Below are 25,674 nucleotides of genomic sequence, written 5' to 3'. Positions count from 1 at the left end.
TCTCCTTGAAGCGCTACCTGCTTAATCGATTTACAGAGATATTTACCAACTTTATCAAACAAAAGACTTTGTTGTTGTTAAGAAAGACTACATGTATCTTTTCATAGCACATGTGTACGCTCTGTAAAGATGCAGAAATCCCACCTCTGCAATCTGGCTGTATTACCTACTTTTCGGAGGACATAGTGTTGACCTTTAGCAGTCGTGTCAGACTCAAAACCCCTCAAGACCCCCAGGCCAACGGTAGCTTTATTCTATTTCATAACTTCCATCTTCCTCTATGCAGGACTGTGCTTTTTGGCAGACTGCAATGGATGCAAACCACAAGCACGCCAAGAAGACCTGCAGCTCCAAATACTACCCCCTTTCCTGTTTTCTTCTCCATCTCCCCACGGCGAGGGTGGCTGTTTTTACCAAGACGCAGGCACAACACGCCAGGGCCACGTTCCTCGGCCTGTTGCAGCTGCACAAAACAAGCGTCACGTCAACAGCCTCAGAGTAAAACCACCACTGCTGCCTCAGCCCGAGGCACCTGCCGCTGGGATCTCCTTTCCACCAGCCCACACGGCAGGGCAGCTCGGAGTCACAGCGGCTCAGGGCTGGCAGACTGCGACACTGGGAATTACGGGGCTGAAAATAAAAAGCTGGGCGACAGTTTGGAAGTCTCCCGTGAAGCAGGGCAGCACCAGCCCTCCCCCCGCAGCCTGACCAGAGCTCTGCAGCCCGCCCTGCGCCCACTGCTACGCGCTGAGCCCCCCGGCGGGACTGTGACAGGGACGGGGACGGAGGCGGTGACAGGGACGGGGGCGGCCATCCCCCGCCCGCCCAGCTCTCCTAGCGCCGGGCAGCGGCCCAAGGCTTGGCACGTTCCATTCCCCTCCCGTCACGGGGAGGGGACGATTTCAGAAGCCCTCCTCTCGCTGCAGAAGCGGGTCCCGCACGCCGCTCGTTCGGCTGCCGCTCGCTGAGGCTGAGCCGGCGGGTGGGGGGCGTGAGATGGCGGCGGGCAGACGGCGGAGCGAGGAGGAGGCGTGAGGGAAGGGGGGGGAACGGGGCGGAGTTGGTAGGCTCCGGAGGGGCCGAGCGAGGAGCGCTGGCGCCGCGGCGGTCGGTTGGGAGCGGCGGCGCCCGAGGCGTGAGGATCCCGCCGGCGCTCTGAGGGCAGCCCTCGCCGCCGCCCCCGGCCCGGCTCCCGCCGCGATCGCAGAGCAGCAGGTGCAGGGCGGCCGCCTCGGCACCACCGCCACCATCACCACACGGCCGCCACCGCCCCGCGGCCATGCCGGCGGTGCAGAAAACGGTGTCGGAGATCCGCTCCCGCGCCGAGGGTAAGCGCCGCCCGGCAGCCGCCTCTCGGCCGGGCCGGTACCGCAGCGCCGCGGGGAGCCGAGCTGGGGGGGGGGCGTTTGGGGGGGGGGGGGGTGTTGTGAAGGGGGGGCTCCCGCCGGGCCTCTGCGGTGGTGGCCGGGTGCTGCCGCTTTTTTCCGTCTTGTCGGCTTGTCATTGTCCTCCGCCGGCGATCCTAGCACGGGGAGACCCTACCTGAAGGGATCAGGCTGTGCCGGTGTCTGTAATGCCCGGCTGAGGGTCGGGGTTTAAGCCTTCAGACAGCAGCAGCGTGTCCATGACTGCCTTACAGAGAGAATTGCTGCAGTGAGTTATTACAATATAGCGGTTATTGCGTGCAGAAATAAAGCGTGAAATCACAAATACGAACGCAGCAGCGCATTGGGATAGCTCATTATGTTCTGCTGCTGTACATAATGACTGCCGTGTCACCGTGATGACATGCACTTGGTGAGGTGGGCATGCAGGTTTTATCCCTTTGAGTGTGTTAAAGGTTTTGCACTTAAATCAGGCCATTACGCTGCGTAGAGTATCCTTTGTCTTTGTTTGGTCACGTCGGGAAGTAAAAACTTTCTCCCTGAATCTTTCTTCCTTCTTCCAAACAGATTACTTTTATTTATATATATATATATTTGATTTTTTTCCCCATGCTAGCAAGAGTGTGAAGAAAAAAATTGGAAATAAGATGTTATCTCTTGACCTTCTTTCCTGTTTATACCATCTTATGTGCCTTTCTCCCCCAAAAGTAGGTTTGGAAGATATCTGGCGCTACCTTTTACTTCCTAGGCAAGGTTAGCTGGCCAAGAAAGTGGAGGAATACATCTTTCTGAAAAGCAATAAAGAAGATGCATACTTCCAGGGGTGCTTTTGAAATGTGCTTACGGCCAGAGTAGCTGTGATGCAGTACCCACAGTCATTAGCAGAGGCGTATAATGGCACTGGCTAGAGGTCCAAACGCTCACTGCTTAATTTCAGTTCTTTTCCAATCGTTCTTTTCAAGTCAGTTGGTTTTCACTGAAAGCTTAGTATCGATTTTCCCAATTTATTTGTGCTTTTTTAAAACCATATAACTTACAGGAATCTTGAGGATTAGTAAATGAACAAACGTGATGTTCCCTAAAAGTGAATGTCTTTCTAAGAAGTGCAGGTGTAGTGAAAAGAGAAAAAAAAAAAATCTAGTTTATGTGAACAGTGTTCAAGGTTGGATGACTGTAGAACAGCTGAATACAGGGATCAATGGGTTTCTCCAAAACACCTTTGTTAGGACTGAAAATAGGTATGAAATTTCTTTTAAGAAATACAACTTTTGGGAAATGATGTGATAGCTTTTCATCCTAACAATAGAGTAGCTACATTGTATCATGCTGTACTATCCATACCATTACTCAAAGAGAAGTCATTTAAAAAGTGTTACTGTGTCTCCAATCATAGGTTAATGTGAACCTTCCTAGTTTGTTTCAGTTTGTTTCATTTCCATTCAGTTCATTCACAGTGAAATCAATGTCAATGAGTCTTTTACTTTTTTTTTTTTCCTTTTTGGGATAAATAGCTTCCAAATTTATTTTACGTGGACTGTGTGGCTTGTGGTTCTAAACAGTGCTTCAGAAGTAAATATTACAATTTTCTAAGAGGCTTGAGAGTTCTGCAATGTGAATGATATCCCTAGCACTTGAAAGTGACATAAAGTATCTGTAAAACCCTGTCTCTGGCCATGATAGGAGTCTCTTAGATAAGCACTGTGCAAAGTGATGATAACGCAGCCTTCTGGGACCTTCACCGAAGTCTTATCTATGGTGTAGAGTAGGAAACTCTTTGTTAATGGCAAGGTCACTGTACATTCTTTGGAAGCCACTGTTAATACTGTGATCACAAAGAGCAGTTTCCATAAGTGTTCTAATAGCCTGGGCCATTCCTTAGAGTAGCCTGAGACAGGAGGGGATCTGATAAAAAACCTAATATTACCTTCTTTGTTCTATAATTTCTGTGTTGTATGGGGTTAAAACCTCATTTTTCTCTCCTGGCACTGCAGCAGCTAATTTCTGCCTCAGAGACCTTTTCCATGGATCATGAGTTACCTTATCAGTCTGGACTGCCTTGACATCATCTCAGAACTAAGCTTTCTCTGACATAAAGAGATAGTAATACTGTTATTAGAGAAAATCGGCTGACGTGCCCAGATGGAATAAACCAAGACCTGTCAGAACGATGCACACATGTATCATTCCCAAGAATTGGTTGACAGTCACAGAGGATGTAATACTACAGTCTGTAAATTATTACAAAATAAAAATTGTAGGTGTGTTAACATCTGTAAGACAACACATTACCTGCATCGAGGAAGGAATTTGGTTAAAAAGCAGCTACTGTTTTGGCAGTATTCTCCCAAACCTCTGCAGGATCTTGTGCTCTTCGTGGCTGATAAAAGATAACCAGGCATGCCTATAATCTTTTTAATAGATTTTTGCCTATTATCCCTGTTGTAAAGAACACTTGCAGTTCACTTTAGGAAACACCTGCAGTTCTACACAACTGGTGTTTGTACCAAAGAAGTCTTGCTCAAGGCATGGAAGGTCTAGCCCTCCTAAACTGATTTAGGAAATCTCTACAATGTGTTTCCATCACTGGTAACCTTAACTCAGAATCTGTCCTGGGCTTCAAATGTTTGGTGCTATAGAAATAGCATTCACGTCATGTATTCTGCAGTTGTAAAACCCATGGGGAAATCTTTGAGTAGTGTAGCCAACATACAGAGTTAGTTAATACAGTAATTAACTATGCTTCTTTTAACTATTTATAGCTACTAGATAGTAGCTATATATAGATTATATGTATATAATAGATTCTAATATATGCATCTATTAAATAATAGGAAATGTAATTATTCAAAGCTATTTTTTTTTCTTTTGATGTATTCTGGGAGAGTGGAATTGGGGTTGACAGTTTTTATTAGGGTTCTCTAATCTTCTGAAAATAGAAGCAGTAATGCTTTCCTTCAAGTATTGCTGGAGTTCAGAGAACTATATTAGATTGTAGAGAAATCTGAGTTGCCATTGTGCTGTCTGCCAACAACATTAATAACAAATTCTTCATACTGGTGGAGGCAAATACCTGTATGAAAGCTAGGTGAAACTGAACTTGTGCAAGATGTGACAACTTTCATAAGAAGAGGGTGATTATTCTGAAATTCTGTAGTAATCATCAGATTACTTTCAGAAGACTTTCAGTTCTTGTAATTCCTAATATATCCTTAAGCATTTCTACTACTGGACTGTTGGAATGTGTAGCATTTTACTAGATGTAGTGCTCATTGTTGTCACTTGAGCCCGTTCTTTTTCCTAACAAGTTTGTTTTGCAGACCATGTTGAGATTCCCAGTGCTTCACAACTGGAAAAAGTGTGTCTAGTGATAGTGCAGGCTTGGCAGCCTCAGCGGTGCCGGCAGGTTAGAGCAGCTGATTGCAATCCCCCTCCTGTACTTTGACTCTTCAGAGGTACAGAGGGCAGCTTCTCAGTGCCAGTTGTGTTATCAAAGTTTTATTGGGGCATTAGGACTAATAGCTCTGAAGGCACACTCTTTCTCATAGTGATACCATCTTTGAACTGTGCTGCATTCTTCAGGAACGTGAGCTAGCAGACTGGCTAGACAAAGAGTTTCTTGGCTACAGAACGAGCTTTCAAAGCTTTTGAATGCCGTACTTTGAGAATAAAAAAAAAGTTTTTAGTGATTAAGAGAAGTGTATTAAAATCCTTTTGGTGATTTGAGTGAGGGTTTTTTTTTTTTTCCTCCCGTTTCTTTCCATGGTACACTCTATCTCCATTTACGGTCATCTATTTCTTCATGTATATAAAGGAAAATTTGGAAATATGAAAAATTTTTGTACAGTGTTTACAGTTTAGAATTTATTGTTGTTGTTTTATCTATTGATTTAGTAAAGTCATTATCAAAACTGGTTTAGAAAGAGTCCCTGCAAATACTGTGTGATGGAACATAGTTGCCTCTTCTGGATTTTTCTTCCTGGAAGCAAAACATTGTCTTTAATGAGTTCTCTTATTGGAGAAAGTTCAAATCGGTTGCTTGGCTTTTTGTTGTTGTTTCATTGGTTATTTTTGTTTTGTCCCTATAGGGGCATAAATAAAATTTATATATATTATCAGACATGATTCTGAATATTAAGTGGAAATTATCTTTCAAACTTGCCAGTTCTGCATAATAAATTGTCAGAGTAGTGTGACTTGTTCCAATTCTCCCATATTTTCCAATTATTCTTTTTAAAGTGCTGACTTGCAACTTTTTTCAAGCCAGATGCTTTTCTGGCAGTGGGACAGGTAAGAATGTATGCCATAGAACCTGTATGGTAATTCAGCTCTGGTTAAATACCAGCAGTACTACAGGCTGCAAAAGAGGAAGAAGGGTCTCGCAACGTATTTATTCTTTCCAAATGACAGGTCTTGCTTAGAGCAGCACCATGGTTCCTGACTGAAGTGTGATAATTGCAGTTTTACTCCTGCTGGCTAGAAGCCTTCAAAATTATTGCTGAGTGGTACTTTAGGATTTGTTGTTATCTTAGATAAGAGCCAGTATGGAGTGATGCTACTTTTAATGTTAAGCCCTGGAACAATGCTTTTCTGTTCACTTGGTGTGATGAACAGACAAGAAACGAGTCAGGTGGGCTCCAGTTAAACATCTGTAGCACAGCAATAATTATGTCCTTTTTCAAAAAGAGGTTAAAATGATTGCTTCATCATATGTTCTTACTCATAAACTTCACAGTATTTTTTTCATAATCAGATATATGTAACAGCTGATGCTTTGCTATTGACTCTGCATGCGTTGTGGTTTTTATCTTTCCTGTCTGGGTTCTGTGCTTCAGGATTTTCTACTTTTTTAACTGTCAACTTTCTGAATGTTTGGGTCAGTGTTCTTGGAACTTTCTAATGGATTACAGAATGGTAGACAACTTATTTATTTTTTTCTTACTGTGTGTTAAATGCATCTTTTTACACCCCTTTCACTAAAAATGTAGCTACTTTCACCAAGAGGTGATCTGGTGAAATTTTCCTTCCATTCTCAAGCATGGATGTCCTTTCACTTGTTCCTGTGATTACTTGTATGCAACATTTTTGAGAAAGGCATCTGTTTATTTCATTAGTAGGCTGAGTTCATACAGACTGGTTTGATGCCAGTGGATTCTCGCTCTCCTTGAGGAAGAAATACACCGCTTAGTAGCTTCCTTTTTGCAAAGTGGTCAGCTTTCGTGTAACCTGCTGCACTGAAGGGCACTCAGCAGTTGAGCTCTAGCCTGTAGATATGTTTTTTTAAATTTCATGGAAATGTAGCTCTTAAAAGTCTGGGTGTGATATAACGCAGTTAGACTCGAGTTTGTGAGTGTACTTTGATACATGTCCTACTTCGTATTTGAAAGTGAGTAATTTAAATAATGCGTGTCTCAGACGTGATTTCCCATAAGGTGCCAGATTGGACGAAGCATTGTAATTGTGGAACAAATCTGTGGACTTGGTTCCTGTCACCTTGACTGTAGATTGGTAGGCATTTCAATTTAATGTGTGTACTACCGTGATGTGTAATACCCTTCCTTTTTAATTTTAGTGCCTAACTTTATTTTGGGCCATTTGTGTACCAACAACTTGTTGTCATATTCTTTATTCACCTACTGTAAATAAAACATCCTGAAGATTTCCTTGCAGGTCATATTTGAATAAATTACTGTAATTAAGGAAAGCTTTTGGTGACTTAATCTGTTTATACTAGATGAGTGTGGGTGAGACAGCAGAAATTGGAAATGCTTTGTGCTGGTTTTCTGAAGATGCAGAATACAAACAAACCCTGGGAATGCAATAGACTTTTAATTGTAATTCTGGTGGATGCATCATGTAGAGAAACTTCCATTCACACTCAAGGTGGTAGCTATTAAATACGTGGTCTTATGTCTTGTGAAACTAGTGGGAAACTTGACCTATATAACATAATGTATAGGCTTCAGGGAAAAAAAAAAGTTCTAAGCTAGGTCTGCCTACCGTGCAGGATAGGGTGGTAGGGTGTCCCTAAAGACGTTTGGCATGCAGAGAGCCCAGAAACAGTGCCTGAGGCTTCGTTTGCTGTACAGCTGTGCAGCAAAGAATTTTCTTTGACCTCAGGCACTTCTGAAAATGAGCAGCTTCACAGCAAGAAGAGTGTGTCCGATTTCTGACCAGGCGTAAGGCATCTGTTACTAACCGGGATAAACGCACAGCAGAGTAACTGAAACCTGGGCGTGCTGACTCTTGACAGAAGATTTTCGGTAGGTAGTGGAAGCAAAACATAGTGATACTATTCCCGAGAGTGGTATATTGTAAAGAAATGGCATTGTGGGAGGGTGGGATGGGATGTAGCAGCTCTTTATCAAATGCTGAATTAAAATTTCAACACTTCGGTTTTCTCTCTACACTCTTTCTGATAATCACATCTGAAAGTAGAGTGTTTCAAAAAGAGTTCTGTGTCTCTTTTGCTTGGAAGACATTTCAGTCACTTAAATTAAGCATGTTTGCCATCTCAGTCAACATAATAATTTCAGTCATATATGGATTCCTAGAGTTTTTATATGTGTATACACATACAGACACAAACGAGGAAGAGGAATTGTAACTTCTTGATACTGAGTTTTGTGTGGGAGTGTAGTCTGTACTCCAGTGGATGTATTGCAAAGTTTAGGCAAAGTGAGAGATGTGTGACCTTTAAAGCTTTGAAGGTAGTCTAACACACCTTTTGCTGAAGCTGTGGGCTACAAAGGGCTGCATGTGAGGCTCAGAACTTATTCCAAAGCTTCCTTTTTAAGTAAGGATTGACGAACGTGAATTCAAGGAAGTGGAAAGGAAGGCAGTAAATGTTTATGAAGCTTCTAAGCACCTTGTTGGTGACCTTTTGTTTTAAGAAGAACAAATAAACACCTAAATACTAACATATGAAAATAAATGTCTATAGTTCCTTTGTCTTTTCAACAAACAGGTAATATATAATGTTTAATGCCTGCTAACATTTGCTTTAACTCTATCACTGTTTGTACTCAAGGTTTATACTTCCAGAAGCTTTAAAACAAATGTTGCAAAATCGTAGTAGTATATTGTAGAAATGTGTAAACTCTTCCCTTATTTCCTGAAGTTGCTCAGGCTAGGTTGGTACTGAGAGAATAGTTTCCAACTCTTCCACCAAAGCTCTCCCAGAAGCTATTTTATGCGTTCATTCCTTCATCAAGCAACTGGAAGGTGTTGTGTACCTGGGATGAAGGTGCACTCACCATCTGATGGATTCAGACTTGGTGTGACTGGTGGTGCCACTCTGATGACCGACAACCTCACATGCGCAGAGATGTGCCTGTGTCCAGTGGTGTTACACCTGTGTGTGCTCCTGGAGTCGCATGCTGGAGGTCACGCATAGGAGGTGCCCTTCTAAGGGTGGCTAATGACAGGAATGGGAAATGTCTGGCTCAGCCTGCCAAGTGCTTTTGTGTAGTTCCTTAAGTCAAAAAGTAGTGTGTGGGCACCTGTTGGGGGGGGGCGAGTCTGTTAGGCTGGCTGCTCGTCCTCTGAAGCATATTCTTGAGACTAGAAACGTGTCAGGTGTGTGCCATTCCTTTGGGGAACTGGAAGGAAGGAAATAAATTCCCGTGGGCAAATGTAGTAGTGAGGATTTCCTGTGTAGTAATATCAGGAACCGTAGGTTCATGTTACTGGTGGGAAAGTCTGCAGCAAGAAAGACTTAGCTAGGTGGGGGAGGATCAGGTCAGGGATCACAAATGGGAAATACAGAAGGTCGTGGGCTCTACTGGGCTGTATCCATGAGTGCCGATCTCACTGTCAGGCCACTCTGAGTTGTCTTTGAAAGCTCATGGTGGTCTGGGGAGGTTGCTGAGGACTGGAAGAGTACAGTTGATCAAACTGTAGGGTAGGTTGCACTGGTTTTCTGTGTTTTAGCTTTAGTTGTGACAAAGAAGTTTCTAAGAGTATTTCTCAGAACAGGTGATTTATGCAAATAAATAGAATTAGTGAGTCATTTTGGTTTGATAGCTATACTAGACACATACTTTTTGTATTTAATTTCATTGTTCAGACGTCCTCTTAGGGAACTGTTTTTCTAACATTGAGATTAATGGTTAAATTTTTGCAAGGTTTTTGCAGGAAATTTACCTCTATTCTTATGCAAACTCTTAATTGTTACACCACTATAGTTGTGTAACAATTTAGTTTAAAAGAAGCGTGAAGAGGAAAGTGTGTTATGTGTATATAGGGCAGACAAAGCAGGAAAATAGATCAAGTATGGAATGAGTTGTGTAAAACCTATAGTAAATGTCCCTTTATATATTTGATTTTCCTTTAATTTCCTTTAAATTTAGCAACAAGCAATGCAGAAAAAATTTACATGCAAAACTAGAAACTAATATGCTGAATGATCTGTATACAATATGAAGATTTTCTGAGTTTATATTGCATACTTGTCAGATTACCAATAATACCAGTAACTAAAAACATTTTAGTCCTAAACTTCTTACTCTTCCCTTACGTTACTATTTGTGTATTTCTTTTAACGTCTTCCTTTTTAAATACTTGCTTGCCCCAGTACTGCAAGTAAGATCACTCAGCTGAGAGAGGGGAAAGATTTATTTTTATTGTTATTATTTTGTATGCTCCCTTCTGGATTGAAATGCATCAACAGAGCATAGTTAATTTCATATTGCCATGAAGGGGCACAAGCTATTTGAGGGTGCTCATTAATTGATCAGATTTTACAGTTATTGTTCATTATCATAGCTTTACAACGCTTCTTGACTACATACCTTTTACCTTCCTTTCTTAATCACATATATAATTTAAGTGGCTAAAACTTTATTTTTTTAATTAACATTGCTTTTATTGTAAGAAACAGATAGAGTTCACGTTCACAATAGATGTATTTTTGTTGTGGTGAAGTGCTTTGAGTCTTGTGTGTGTATGTGTTTCTGTCCATTTATCTATCTGTATTAAAAATCCTTCCGTGTTCACAGGCTATGAGAAGACAGATGATGTTTCAGAGAAAACTTCTCTAGCTGATCAAGAAGAACTGAGAACTATATTCATCAATCAGCCCCAGTTAACCAAATTCTGCAATAACCATGTCAGGTAGTAACTCGTGTTTTTGTTAATACCTTTTTTTTTCAGAATGTTGCATACTGCTTAGCAAAATTTAAGAAGATTCTGTTTATTCCACCTCTGCCATTTCCTCCAGCCACTAGCAGCAGTTGCTGACTCTGGAGGGAGGAACGAAGTGCAATGACTAGAACATCCAATCTGTTTAATATACAAACTTGATCTTCAGAATTGTTATGAACTGAGTGGGGAAAGGTCTGCATGGGACCTTTACAGCTGCACCTTTGGCATATCCCTAGGGTATGGATTTGTTGAAGATCAGTTTATCTTTGATTTTCAAACTGATTTTCAAACATATTTCTGGTAGCTGGATGCCAGTATAGGTGTGATTTGCTTGAACATGTCATTCTGTGCTTTGGAAACTCCGCCTTTTTTCAGTCAGTCTACTACAAAGATGCTGTTGCTGCTTATGAAGCTAGTTTTGAATTTCCAGTTTGGTCTTTAGGACTCTGCTGATTATTTTCTTTTATTTTTTTTTTAATTTTTAATCTAATTTTAAGAAACATACTGAATGCTCATAAGTAACGTATATCTAGATCTGATAATGTCCTTCAGTTCTGTTGTTAAAATTCAAAGTAATTGAATGGCAAAGATATTCCTGTCTCAGGCAGATGTTTTTTCTGAAGGTACATTTGATAAATGCAGAAATTTTGTAGGCATTAAGAATAATGTGGTGTTTTTTTGTCATGGACTTGAGATACTTTATAAAGCTTTTTGTTTGTGACTTATCTTGATTGAGTCACTCTTGACCAAGTCACTTTTCTGCCTTTTTCTTTGTTTCTTGACAGTGTTTAGCTCTGTATATGATACATCAATTCCACCTTTAAACTGAGTATTTTATGCAAAGTTAAAGTAAATATTATTAACTGTAAAAGGAGTCGAAAATATTCCTACTAGTCTTTTGTCTGTCATTTTTTTGGTATCATTGTTTTAATTGTTATTGTTTCAGGATGGTAGCAGTCTGCTCTTAAATGAGTGTAAGGCGGATGAAAAGATGCGTGTTCAAACATTTTGTGTTGTTGGATTAACCAAGATAGTTACACTAGGATAAGCTATATTCTGCTCTTCCAGCCTTCAAAACTACACATGATATCCAATATTTTCAATTTTTAAAAGAGGTAAACTTTCAGTTCAGTGAGAGGTATAGATTTTTGTATTTAATGAATATTATAATTTTTATTACTTTTTCAAATATATTGCATCATTTAAATACAGTTGATCCTATTAAATTTTTTTTTAGTCTTCAAGATGCATTAGATCATGAAAATTCATATGCAGCACAGAAGCCGCACAGCTCCTCAGTTTTGATTTAGCACCCTTCTCATTATGCTGGCTTGACTGATAATTCTTGCTCAAGAATTTTGTCTGCACTTGAGTCATAGTGCAGAATTGCTTACCAAATGTCTGCCATAGATTTCTGGGTAAGGTACTGTTCTGAGGCATCAGAGCTGTGAGCTTAAGTCTTGTATTACCTGCTTCCTCAGTGCAACCACTTGCCTGTTTCTCTTCATTTTTTCCCTCTCCTTGTTGCCTATAACTGAGTCACAGCAGAGCTTGACTGCTGTCCACAAAGCATGCAGAGGTGACAAGGAAAGTTCTTACCTCAAAATTAAAACTCACAACATTTTTTGTGGATGATGGGTGCTTTCCGTGGTTAACTAGATCATAGAAGTGTGTGGAAATGTCTGTGGAAGTCTTCAGATTTCTTTTTTAGTGAAAAATGAATCTGTTTGCACACACGGAAATCACAAAAGGTCCTGTTGTATTTGAAAACATGTATAACTGAGAGGAAAGGAATACATTTGAAATTTTTTCTTACTGTTATAATTGTACTTGGTTTTCTCTTTGTCTTTTAGCACTGCAAAGTACAACATAATCACATTCCTGCCAAGGTTCCTTTATTCCCAGTTCAGGAGAGCTGCTAATGCATTTTTTCTTTTTATTGCATTACTTCAGGTAAGATCAACAATAAGATGCTAATGTTTGAAACTTACTGAGAGAGCATTAACAAAACAAAAATTACTAAAATAAAAGTACATACACTGCTATGTGTACTTTTTTCCTCCTTTGCTTTAGATGTTTCAGCAAATGAAACATCTCATACAGATTTCTTTGCTGTTGCTCTAAGTGCTTGGAGCAGTTTTGTAGGATGCTTCTGCACAGGAAGCTCGCACTATTTTCTAGAGGGAAAATAAAAAAATCAGAAGTTCAGGGTTTCATTAGCTTTCCCCACCTGGAAACCTGTGGTTTCTAAACAAACAACCTCTTGACCTCACCTGGCATCTCAGGCTAGTCCAATGGTCCAGCAGCATTGCTTGTGATGCCGCTGTACTTCAAGCTAGCAGATGTAGAATGTGAGGCTGAAACTGTTTGAGACTTGGCATTACTGGGTGAGAACCTGGCAGGTGGGTGATTTGGGTGTAGGAAGAGGAATGATAGGAAGCAATCATGGAGTTAGAAGACCACCATCTTCTATCAACCAATCAGTGACATCACAGAAACAGGAGTAACAAATACGGGGTAATGGAACTGAGGTGTGAGCTGGTGCCCCTTTGCTCTCATATTTTGCCTGGAAAATAATGTGTAATTGGAACGGGGATGTTTGGGTATACGTGTAAGGAGGAATGAAAGGGCAGAAATAACTGGAGAAGTGATAGATCACTTTGACCTGCAGCTGACATACAGGCAATTGTCCATTAACTTTCTGCCTGGTTTCCATATAAATATTTGAAAATGTAATCTAGAGTAACTTTGAAAACAGATGTATATTCGTCTTGTTCCAAGAAAAATAGCATACATGCATATAACATTGTGGTTTCTTTCAGATGCCCACTGTGGTCGTTGCAAAAAGAAATTTATATAATTCAAAATAATACTGTCTGTTTTTCAAAACCATTTACGATTAATTGAAGATGTGTTCTAACCACATCGAGGACTACTTATTACTCTACTCTTCTCTTGCAAAATCTTGTAGTCATATGGGCTGCATTGCCTGTTCTAAACCTATTAAGGCAGGAATACTCTACCCTATCAATGTAGCCGTTAACAACTCTAGTCAATATAAAGATAATTACAAATAGTTATCAATATATATCACATAACTAACATCTTCTCTGCATTCATTTTGTGTACACATGCACTTGTGTTATCTATGCCTATACCTGCTTAGCAAAAGCTAATTTCTTACAGTAGTCTTAGCTGTTTGAAGTTTGTCAATCAGTAACTAGTATAACACAAAATCTTTTAGAAATTAAAAACCTAAGGAATTAAAAATACCTTGGAGTTGTGTCCACTTCAACAAAAATCTAAACTGAAAAGAAAAATAACTGTATGTTATAAATAGGTATTTAAATTTATTTTGAAACAGAAAAAATGAAGGTGAGTCTCCTGCAGATACTAAACCCTCTGAAAGTAACTGCTGAACCCTGTTCTATCTAAAATGTAAACATTGTTTTGTTGTATCAGCTTTGTTTGATTAAAAGACAATACCTTACTTGGAAATAACCAGCACCCTGTCTAAATAATGAATCCAGTTTTCATCTCTGTGTTTGCACAGAAAGTTCTACTTCTTGTATTGAAAGTATGTTTTCAACCAGGAATTCAAACACTTTTTTTTTTCTCTTTTTAATAGCAAATTCCAGATGTATCACCAACAGGCCGTTATACAACATTGGTCCCTCTTTTATTTATTTTAGCTGTAGCTGCAGTGAAGGAGATAATAGAAGATATTGTAAGTATTTAATAGCAATATTTTCTAAATAATTTGATTTTTTTTTTCATAGATTATATTGCAGAAAACCCGTTGAATAATTCTCTGCCACTTTTAAAGTTTTAATAACAGGTTTTCCCCAGCTGTGAAATCCAGGTCAGTGCATCTGATGAGTCCTTTTTTAAAGTCAGATGCATAAAATCTGTGTTTTCACTGTTTCAATTTTGCACAGTTTTGTAGACAGCAAGGGGAATAGGCTTTTCAGTTTTTCCTGTTGTTCTGGCCCAATGCAATTTATTGTTAGTCTTGTTGATAAATGTGATACGTTGATGTCTCAGGGCAAGGAACACAAATGGAATGCTTATCTTTGCTAGGTGGGTGTCCACCTATGGCAAGCTTTCCTGGAGTCACTGTATGCAGTAGTGGTTGTTTGGCTTTCTTATTCTATTGAATGAAAATTTTAAAAGAGCCAGGATATTGTCATGGCTTGGAAGTGTCCATTCTAATTTATTTTGTGGGTAGGGAAAAGAATATCAATCTTTGTTTCACTTCCAACAAAGGTTTTGGGGGTTTTCTCAGTACCTCCCTGCCAGATCTTTATTGAAAGCATATCACAGAATGTGTCTCTCTAATTCAGATAACACAAATGAGTTGGCTTTAGACTGCATCATTTGTATCTAAGGAATTTGTCTTGATTTACCAAATCATTCTTCAGATGTGAAGAGTTTCTTCATCCTTTTTTGTTCTGTACTAGTTCTGCAGATAAGTTATATGGAGGACAAGATTTTAGATGTAATATATCAGAGAGTGCCTTGTTATGTGGAGGACAAGGTTCTCCGTTCTTGGTATTGTGGGCTGCTCCTCATGATTTCTGTAAAGCATTGCAGCTAATGTAATCTTTCCCAGCACAAGAAGAGTAAGCTTCCTGGGAACATCAGGTGTATTGTGTTTGAGCAGAATGACAGTGTATGTGCAGAAGCATGTTCAGGAGGAAGAGTGATGAGTTACAAAGAAGTTCTGAAATGGAGAGTGGCCGGGCACTCAGCAGACTTTTCTGCTGAGACACTCAATTCAGTCTACTCAGTTAACTTTGAGAATGGATGGTAGGCAAGATACATTGTCCCCCTGGGTTTTATGAAGTTCCTGGGCCAAAGAGTTGAGAGGTCCCGCAAGAGACAATGTTGTGTCCATTAATGTGTTCATTCTGTTTTGCATTTACAATGTTTGCTGCCCTATAGTCGGCTTCTCCTTAAATGTCTTTGTTGCTTTCCATTTACATAAACAAAATCCCTTTTAAAAAGCCATAAAATCAATTCATACTCTTTCAGATATTTTTAACAATTCTGCTGTTAATGCTTACAGACTTACACCATCTGTCAGTGTCTAGGCAAATATAAAACTGAGGCTGCTGCTACTGTACAGAGTGTCCTTTTTAAAATTATCTCATCTTCCTCCTCTTTTATGTCATTTCGTTTCTTTCTATCGTTTGCTCTTTGCAACACTAAGTGTGTAGTTTGGCATGGAGCACAAGCCAGGGAACGTGTTGAGGGTTGGTTTTTTGTTTGGTTGTTTTTGCCATATATCAGCTTAAACAATGAAAATTCTTATTACTAGTTACTACAGAATTACCTAAAGGCAATTCACATATTATTTTTCCTTTTGTTAAGTTTACATTGCCTCAGCATGTAGTTAATTCCTAGAGTGCTTAGTTGAAACTGAATGAGTTGAAGTAGCTGACTGGGAGAATTGAGCTGCTAATCAAAAGGCTTTGTGTGTGTGTGTGTGTGTGTGTGTGTGCGCGTGAAAAAGAAATCTTAATTTTTTCTAGTGAAATAGATATGAAATGTAACATTGCCTCCTGGTTCGTGCAGGAACGTGCAGGAATATTTGACTGTGACAGCTGTACTTCTTTTCCTGGGAAACCTTATCACTTGCTCAATAGTAAAAAATATTCAGTCTGTTTTCCTTCCATCCTTAATTACATTTTACTTTATTTACACAGTGAGATATCTAAGATCTTCGCGAATGGTTATCTTCATCTGATACTAAAGCAGGATTAATCCGCTTTTAGATGACAAACTTTATATATTGATATAAATAAATCTGCTTATCAACATAATACTCTCAACGCAAGAATCAAATGTTTCCTTTTCTCCAGTGTAATCCCAAGAAGTAGAAGATGTAAGCAGAAGACATTATTCACTAACAGCATGTGTTTTCCATGTATGGTTCAGAAGTAGTAGCAAAACTTGTGATGTGCAGTGCAAGATTATTGACAGTTTTCCAATTTTCACCCAGCATAGCTCAGAAAGCAACTAAAATTAAACTGTTACTTTTCAAGCTGGAGGAGACTCTCCCTCTGGGCAAATAACTACCTGCTTTGGTCAATTTACTGTGCCTTCTTGTCGATCAAAGGCTGTTTATCTGTAAAATCAGTCATCTTTTTGCAGAGAGAGTCTGATGATAATCTGTGAAAATCTTTTCAAAAATAATATCTTACCTTAGTCTTTGTAAAGTGATAAGGTGCCCTTTTAAGACCTCAGAGTTATACCATCATTTTATTAGAATGATGGCTCTTAAGTAGGTCAGCTTATTTTCATTTCAATTTACAATGTTGCTTCTGATTTTTTTCTATTTAAGAGGCATGAATTCTGTACCTCTATTCAAAAATCTGTTTTAGTAGTCTCCTAAGCATGTTGTAGCTAATATGAGTTTGAGTATATCATGAAAATACTGCTGTTAGTAGCTGCAACAAAAGATTATCAAAAGGCTTCTAACAGCTATATGAAAACTGAGAGACGTTGGGGTGAGGGGTTGAGTTGATTTTTTTTGTTTGTTTTTATGTCTTTTTTGCTGAAGTCTGCAGGTTGTTATGTAGAAGTGAAGTTAAGTTTACTCAGTCATAGTTTGACTCTATATGATGCTTAGCTGAAGAATGCTTTCATGACCTTTGCTCTGTTAGAGTCATCTCCCAGTTGCAAGGAAGGGCAAAGTTACAGAACATAAATACACCACATCCTTGATCAAGGAATTTGTTCGAATAGAGATTGCCTATGTGAGAGTTACTAGAACACTATTAGCCTAGAACTGAATGTGACTTTCTTGATGATAAAGACTATGCAAATAATCCGTAGTACTATTTAAAATGTTTTAAAATCTGTGTATTAAATTGGTGAATAGGAGGGAGTAATAAATGTGTTTTAAATCTTAAGTGTGAAAGTTTTATTTCAACAGAAGCTTTTAACCACTGTGCATTTTTAATTCAGAAAAGGCATAAAGCTGATAATGCGGTGAACAAGAAACAAACTCAAGGTAGGAAATTTTTTAAAGCTTATTGATTGTGGTTGTGTAGGGGGGTGATCTTGAAGTTTTTGCGAATGCTAACAATGAAATTCTAACTGTTGAATATACAGGTAAATGAGCTGGAAATGGATTGTGCAGATTTCTTCAAAATTTGGCACAAAAGTATTCCTAGCGCTGAGAAACTAGTTTAAGCTAATGCGGGACTCACACAAACATAACACTGATATCAGTATACTCTCAAAGCAATATTTCACTGTATTGTCAAATACATTGTCAAAACAAAGTTAATCAGTATAGTAATCCATAATTTTGCTTTCATCTATTCAGCAATTCTGTAACCCTGAAAAATAGCAATGTGAGTAGTATGTTATATATTCAGCTCTACCTTCAGTTGTGTTTTAAACACACAAAATTGTTAATGAAATGATACATGCCTGTATGGATTCTGTATATGGGTTTTCCTTCATCTGTGTGTTCATTAAAGACCATCTGTATCTCAGTTAACATTAGGTAATTAACTAATCCTAAAATCTTCTATTAATTCTAAATTTTTGTTACTATTTAAAAAAAGTAAAAACTTAGAGGATTTTGATGTGCTATGCTGCATTAGGGACGACTTTGCTTTCCCTAGCTGCGCATGTAGACACTAGACACTGTCATGCACTCTGATGTGATGAAGCGTACATTCTGCAGGGTGGTGAAGTAATTTTCCATAGGGCAGACGGAGCATGCTTTTGAAAGCTATTTGTTAGAGATAGCTGAAAAATGGGAGACATGAATGTGAAAGCCAGGCTACAGAAGACTTTATGGGGCAAGTATTCTATAATATAAAAAGCTCATAGCAACACCACTCTTTTTTTTCCTCGTCAGAAAACAGATTTAATTTAATGTCATGCATGTTAATTATGCTTAAAAGCTTATTGGATCAGGCTGGGGTAGAATACTCTTGAGATTTCAGATCTCCCAACATGTTTCCATGAATTTGACTCACCCATTTGTGAGCTGATTTTAACTAGCTAAAGCAACAGGTAACAAGTCTAGCAAGAAAGGCTGACAGCTTCCTTCCATTTAACGCCTTAAACGTCTTACTACAGTATTACATCCAGCCATCACTCTGGATCTGCAGTTTTCCCAATGAGGGGAAATGGTTTGTTAATATGGATTTTGTGTAATGATCAACTGATTGGTGAGAGACAGTCATGAAAATGGCTTGTTTGATGTCTGAAAGGGAGACTGCTCCATTTACCATTACCCTGAGCATATCAGCACTAATAAACTTCAGGGAAGGGGTAAGAGAACTTATCTCTTCCTGAAGAATTATTAAGCAGGTTAGTTACTAGTTTACAGAAATGTAGATATATAGGAAAAGGGTCAATCTGCAAAGAACATCAATGAAAACTTAGATGTAAAGGCAATATGCTTTCCTAGAATTTGCTCCACTTTTATGAAATCAACACTTGCTTTCATAAGAATTGAATCCTCTGGCCAGGTGCTTAAATAAGCATCCTGACAGTTTGAAAGCTTCGAGACACATTAAAAGAGAGCAGTCTCTTGGAGCTATCTGAGCATTGATACATATCTATAAATTTTATTTTCATTTTCTTTTTGCACATCAGTCTTCAGTAGCTTCGTAACCAATGCTAATTAAAAAAAATTAACTGGCAAATCAATTAATCAATTAACTGGCAAATGAGGCATGTTTTTTTGCATCATAGCAATACTTTAAAGTAGAGCAATGCTCAAAACTAGAGTAGTGAGTGTGCTTGCAATATTAATTAGTTCTGTGACATATCAATGGCAGTAAGAACAGCTGAATCCTAAGCCTGCTAGTGACTTTTCATGAGTCGTCTCTATATGAAAGTCATCATTATTTAAACTGAGCAAAGTTATATTCTTGAATTGATATTTTTCCCCATAATAACTTGATAACATTTTTTTACTTTGAAACTTTTTATTCCAATTACTAATTTCATTGGAAAACACCACATTATGATACAATCGATATCAGATTTAATGGATAATTAAACCCTGTAAACTTGTTCTGATTCACCTAGTAATAAGTTTCTATGGTACAAAATCTATCATATAAAGAAAGTGTTGTATAATTGAGATGCTTGACCTGAACTTATAGAAACAAGGCATGCTGTAAAATTTTCAGTAAATGTGGTGTGTTTTCATGACTTTTTGTAAGGAATCTGACACAGACTGCAATTACATTGTATAACTGGAGAATTCTTTCTTTTTACTGTTTTTTGTTTCAGTACTACGAAATGGTGCATGGGAGATTGTCCACTGGGAAAAGGTGTGTATTTATATTTTCAAGGTGACTTTTGGAGCAGAATATAGATCTAATGTTTGCTTTATTTCTCGAAATCTGTATCACTGAGAAGAATTAACTGTTATGATGGGAAATATATCATCTTTTGTATTTTTTTTTTTGTGTTCGTTAATATTTGTCTCTTAAAATGTATTTTTAAATCAAGTCAGTTTTGATGTCATGAGTCAGCCAAAACTACCATTGGCTGACTTAATTGCTTTGGCTTAAAGCATAAGAACTTTAAAGACTGTTAAATAGTAATTAGAGGAGGGGACGGTTAAAGATAACTTTTAGGGAGTAAATATTAAGCTTTCCATCTAGTGTCTTGGTTTTGTTGGTTTCCACACCTGAAAAAATTGACCAAAAATTTGATCCACAATAATTTGGAGATAAGATTCAGGTGAAAATTCTGATGAAACCTTTGCAGAAACCACGGTAAGGGCTATAGCATTAGCACTATAGATTAATTTGTTCTTTAACTCAAGTATTCTAAATGTAGATATATTTATTACAATAACTAACAAAGTAAAGAAATGAATAGGCAATGTCAAAATAAAGCCTACTGAAGAGATTTCCAGGTAATTCAAGGGCTTTGTGTACCTGACACCTATAGGCTTCTCTGGAAGCGTTTTAAAAACAGTCTTTCTAGCAAATTCAGCAAGGTAAATATTTACTATGCTTAAAACAAAGGGATAACATATTTTGTTTGAGACCATTAACCAATTCCCAGTTTTCTTTCAGGTAGATGTTGGAGATATAGTTATAATAAAAGGCAAAGAGTATATACCTGCTGACACTGTACTGCTCTCATCAAGGTAGAGATGCCCACTGATGCTTATAGTGTAGAGGCTGGTTTCTCTACCCTGCATTTATTTATTTATTTATTTATTTGTTTGTGATTGCTCCAAGGAAATAAGGAATAAACAAAAATGCTGCTTCTCTTGAGTATAATCTTCCGTTCATTTGGGAATTTATCATTTCAGGCAGTATTTCATTAAATTGTGTCAATTGCAATTCTAAAACTACACTGCCATTCTGTTTACCATTGAGTTTTTTCTACGAAAAAAATAGTATGTTATTTTGTTATTGAGTGTAATGCAAAAAAGGTTGATTTGTCTAGTTTTAGAACTTGGACATCGACTTCTGTATTTTACCAGGCTAGCTTTTTGATACCTACATAACAAATTGCATCTTATATTTAAATTAAAATGAATATATTGCAGACAACGGAAATGTGTTTAATAGATATAGTCACCTGTTTGGTAGTTAAATCAGAGGGGAAAAAAAAAAAACATGAATCATCAAACTAGCATTGTCTTTGAGCTGAACACTCACTTTATTCATTAATACATTTTTTGAATAATTTCAGCACTGAAAGCAAGACTTAATGTATAGTGTGTAATGTAACTGTTTTTACATGGACAATCAGAGGTTGTTTATCATCATTTCCTTGGACAGTTTTATATAAGAAATCCACATCTTACTATGTGGAAGATGAACATTTTTCAACATCTATTTGATCAGGTCAATTGACAATATATTCTAAGAATTGTTTTTTTTTATTTGTTTTAACATTATCTAAATAGGATCGATTGTGTTTTGATTTATTACTCAATGTTTACTATGCAATGACAGCTATCTTTTTCTGGTACAAGTGGAAGTATTATTGTAATATGTATAATTATGGGTTAGGTGTAAACCATCTACCACAGAAGTTAATGAATCTACTCATACATACAGTTAATGAAGTTAGAATCCTACACATTTCTGTGACAAATTGTGGTGTACACTACATTATTTATGCCATGTTCCATAATATCTCAAAATTAAGTGTAGCAGTTTCAAAACATTTCTATTATTATCATGTTAAACAATTCCAGGTAATTCTGTAAATTCTCCCACAGTCTGTCTTTGTTCAGTATTAATGTTTACCGTAACTTCAGATGTTTTTCTATTCAGTATCCTCTATAAAGCTTTTACTTCTGCATTTTTAGAAGCATTTATAAGTTTTGGTGGTGCTACTCCTCCAAGATCTTCACAGACAGTATACCATGCAGCAAGAACATTTTCGCCTGATAATAGCTTCTTTCATGCTAACACTAGTGTCTTACAGGCAAAACAGATTATATCTTCTCAGAGCACATCCTTTATAATCCTTCTGAGTAAGCTCCTACATTTGGGTCTTTGCCTAGACTTCTTCACTGTTTTGCCCTATCCAATTTGTAGGGTATTTGCGTTACAGTGTTCTCCAGTTGTAGTTGTAGACATAGAAGAATCCACCTATCTGCAAAGCTGTCTTTCCAAGCCTTGTCCCTTGATGGGAATCCTGTATCATGCATTGATAAGTTGAAATAATACTTAGCTGCTACTGGACTTATGGGAATGTTACCACTTTGATTCATCTCGCTTTGCCCCACTTTTGTCAGAACACACAATCCCAGCTATGACTGTTATTCACCTTGAATTTCACCAGTCAGCTTTTCTTCTGGGATCCAGTTTGCAAAGGTGATTCCTTGAATCCTGATTGCTTTTGTAGGTCCAGCTCTGGCATTTTTTTCCAGCTAAAGCATCTTCCTTAGTTATGTAACTGGGGGCCTGTTGAAGCTCTCCTGCCAAGAGATGACCTTGTGCTACTACATTACCTGCAATTCTGTGTGTGTGTACCAACACATGCTCTCCTTTTCCAGCTCTCATCTCCCCATGGCCATGCATTCTGCAAGAAGACAGTCTCATCAGTTTTGCTTTCCAGGTGTTTATTGATAGTCATTTACATTTTAGGCTTCAATAGCAATGCAAGTCTGCGGGCCTGGTTTTATATCAGACTAATATTATTTGGTTCTTTTTACCAATAATAGCAGTTTCTGGAGAATTACAGTTTCCTAAGATAATTAAGATCATGCTATTTTTTACAGTGGAAAGGCACAAACCTCTGAGACTTAATTCTGTTTTGTTCTTGCAAGTTCATTGAAGATCGAAAATAACAAAACTGAAACTAAATACAAAATCATTTTCAGCAAGCTGACTAGAAGGGTTCTTGTCGCCTGACTTTTCGGAAATGTCGGTGTAAACTGTAATGGTTTTTATTTATTTACTTTTGATAGCATATGGTGTGGCTAGAAACTTTGTCAGTTGAGAAATAAGCATAACAGCTTTTTGTTTTTCCTGTTAAATGTCAGTGTTTTCTGCAGCTTAAAGTTGGTACCTTAAAGTAAAACAATCCACTAGAACAGAAATGGAAATATTTTAGTTGTTTTGCTTCTCTGACCTGATTAAAATAGATTTTGAAAAAATTGTCATCAGATGTTTTAATTAACATGTATTGTTTGTATAATAATTTCAAACTCTGTCTTTTTGTCTTTGTCCATTTGTTTTTGTTTTGTTTTGTTTTCCCCTATCACTTATTTTTCTGTTCTAATCATTTTCAAACTGGGATGTGTAGGTGGCAGTAGGGGAAGTAGTGAAAGTGACCAATGGGGAACATCTCCCAGCTGATCTCATCAGCCTGTCATCAAGGTTAGAATAAACTAGTTGCACAGGATACGTGTATGTGGGTCCTCGTATACCAAATATGAAGAACACTGATATATTGATAATCTTTGCTTTACTGTCTATCTTTCTTAGACAAAACCCACACATTTATAAAATGAGAAAAGGTTCAGTTGATAAAAGTGCAGATCCTTTAAAATGTAAATACATGGTAAGATTCCAAGAAATGAGAACTTGTTTCAGACCTTCTTTTTAAGCTTTTACACTATCCCCATGAAATTTTGTCAGACAAGTTGTCATTAAACTAATACACAGTAAAACACTGGCATAAGTATATGCCTAATTCCTTAAAGCAAATTAAAAATAGACACATTCATACCAACTCATTTTCAGCAAAGAATATAGTTTATTATTGATAGGACTGGTAGAGGACCCTCTGCACAAATGTGAATGTTGCACAATCTCTGCCGCATGCAATGGCAAAAGCAGCATTGTTCTTGTGTACTGTGTCAAAATGCATGTTTCTTAGACATGTCAGCTTTATGCTATCATCTGCGCTGTTGCTGGACTTCGTTGTTTCCTAACAAATCAATGGGCCTGCCTTGATCTAACTGCAATTTATTTACTTTGGAGGTCACTGCTATCTGCTAAAGTAATTATAATTAAGCATGTGTATCACTTGAGATGTCTTTGCTGCCTTAGTGCTCCACAAAAATATTGTTTGTGTTTACTATCAGTTAATTAGAATGCTAGAATTGTAGTAGTGTTTCATACAGGTGATGCCAGCCAAACAATCTAGACAGACGCTATTTACATTTTTAGAAAAGTTTGCCAAGAAGAAAATACTTTCTAAAAGGAATTTATGATAATGATTTTGCACATTTTAGTGGTTTTGCTTTGCAAAAATACTATATTTGAATAACCTACACAGTTTTAGAATGATTTGAGGATAAAGTTAAGTCACTTACCAGTAGCCACTGTTGCATTCACAAACTCAAAAAAGCTCTTGATTCTTGAATTCCATGCTAGAAAGAAGGAAAAAAACATTATCTTTAAAGTGGTAGAAGAATTAATGTTTACTCTCTATAAGTTGTAAAGGTTTTTCATGATGACTCTGGTCCTTTGCAGGATCTTAATTTATGTCACAAATATAAATACTAAGTGCTCTGTTCTTATGCCCAGAAGATGGGAGCTGAGTGGAGTAATTTAGAAATCCTGACCTGATCTTCTTTACCATCTACTTGCAAAAAAAGTCATTTTGTCCTTCTTTTTCTTTTCCTAGTTATCACCTATATAATGGTTATGTGTTTTCAAATCCAGAAGTGTTATACAACACACACAATCACTTCTGTGTGTTACACACCAAAAAAAAAAAAAAGTTTTAAAATTGCATGGAAAGGATGGCTGTATTTCAAAAAAAAGCCCATAATATGAACTTTTATTTAAGAAAACCCTTTACAAGAAAAAGTTCATATCTATACTACTGCTGCATGCAGTAGTAGGCACTATGACTGTACTTCATTTGTGCCTATATATAATCTCATGTGAAAACTTAAAAATGAACAAATAAATAAAAGTTATACAGCATTTTTAGCAGCATTTGATCTAAGATGATAACTTTTGGCAAACTTTTCTGACAATGTGGAGTATTATAGTAGTTTTACAGATTTGACTATAAATTTTTCTAGTTCTGAAGATTTGATAAGGGGAAAAAAAAAAAAAAGCTGATTGCCTAAATAGGTATTAAAAGATTAAAGAAAGTTAATGAAGTTTGACATTATAATATAAAATTAAGGATTTTTTTCTCTTAATAGTGAACCACAAGCTATGTGCTACATCGAAACATCTAATTTAGATGGTGAGACAAACTTAAAAATTCGACAGGTAGGAATTTCATTTTTGAGAATATTACCAATATTTTAAGTCTATGATTGCTTATAAAACATTTTAAGACATTGATGTTCATTTTAGAAGGCTCTGAGATTTTAATAGATTAAGTTAAAAAAGTTATTGGTTATTGCTATCTCATAAATGTTTTCGTTCAATGCATTAAATAGAAGGAATGAATACTTATTTCTAAGCCATTCCTTGCACTTCAAGGGTTTTCCTTTGGGAGAATAGGCTGAAGGATTTGTAGTCTGGGTTATTGCTTTGTTTTTAGAGGATAGGAGAATGAGAAGCACTGCAGAAAGAAGCTGCTAGTGCCAGTATTGCACTTGAGGAGCAGGTAGGGAATGTCAGTTTTTGGCTGAGTGTGCAGCGCCTGTGCAGGGACATTCTTGCTGAGTTATATGGTTGGTTGTGACCCTGTCATCTTCATGATATTGTAAGATATC

At 37.6% G+C, this 25,674-nt stretch overlaps 1 protein-coding gene across 7 annotated transcripts in view; it reads left to right on the top strand.

The window, feature by feature from the left end:
- Positions 1-907: 907 nt before the first annotated feature.
- The window catches only part of LOC106048052 (phospholipid-transporting ATPase IA), a 102,392-nt gene continuing 77,625 nt past the window's right edge, over positions 908-25,674 (top strand). For 2 of the 7 annotated variants that reach the window (XM_066995810.1, XM_066995807.1), the window contains exons 1-8: positions 914-1,328; positions 10,382-10,496; positions 12,380-12,479; positions 14,155-14,253; positions 17,499-17,544; positions 19,797-19,837; positions 23,292-23,365; positions 25,153-25,222. In XM_066995810.1, coding sequence (XP_066851911.1) covers positions 1,280-1,328; positions 10,382-10,496; positions 12,380-12,479; positions 14,155-14,253; positions 17,499-17,544; positions 19,797-19,837; positions 23,292-23,365; positions 25,153-25,222 — 594 coding nt within the window. In that variant the 5' untranslated portion in view covers positions 914-1,279. Of the gene's footprint in view, positions 1,329-10,381; positions 10,497-12,379; positions 12,480-14,154; positions 14,254-17,498; positions 17,545-19,796; positions 19,838-20,593; positions 20,668-23,291; positions 23,366-25,152; positions 25,223-25,674 lie in introns of those variants that run through there. The other 5 variants (XM_066995811.1, XM_066995808.1, XM_066995812.1 and 2 more) reach the window with 4 other exon arrangements.

Source organism: Anser cygnoides, chromosome 4 (genome assembly GCF_040182565.1).
Source record: "Anser cygnoides isolate HZ-2024a breed goose chromosome 4, Taihu_goose_T2T_genome, whole genome shotgun sequence".
Lineage (NCBI taxonomy): Eukaryota > Metazoa > Chordata > Aves > Anseriformes > Anatidae > Anser > Anser cygnoides.
Note: the sequence above shows the minus strand (reverse complement) of the source record. Positions and strands in the feature narration are given on the sequence as shown.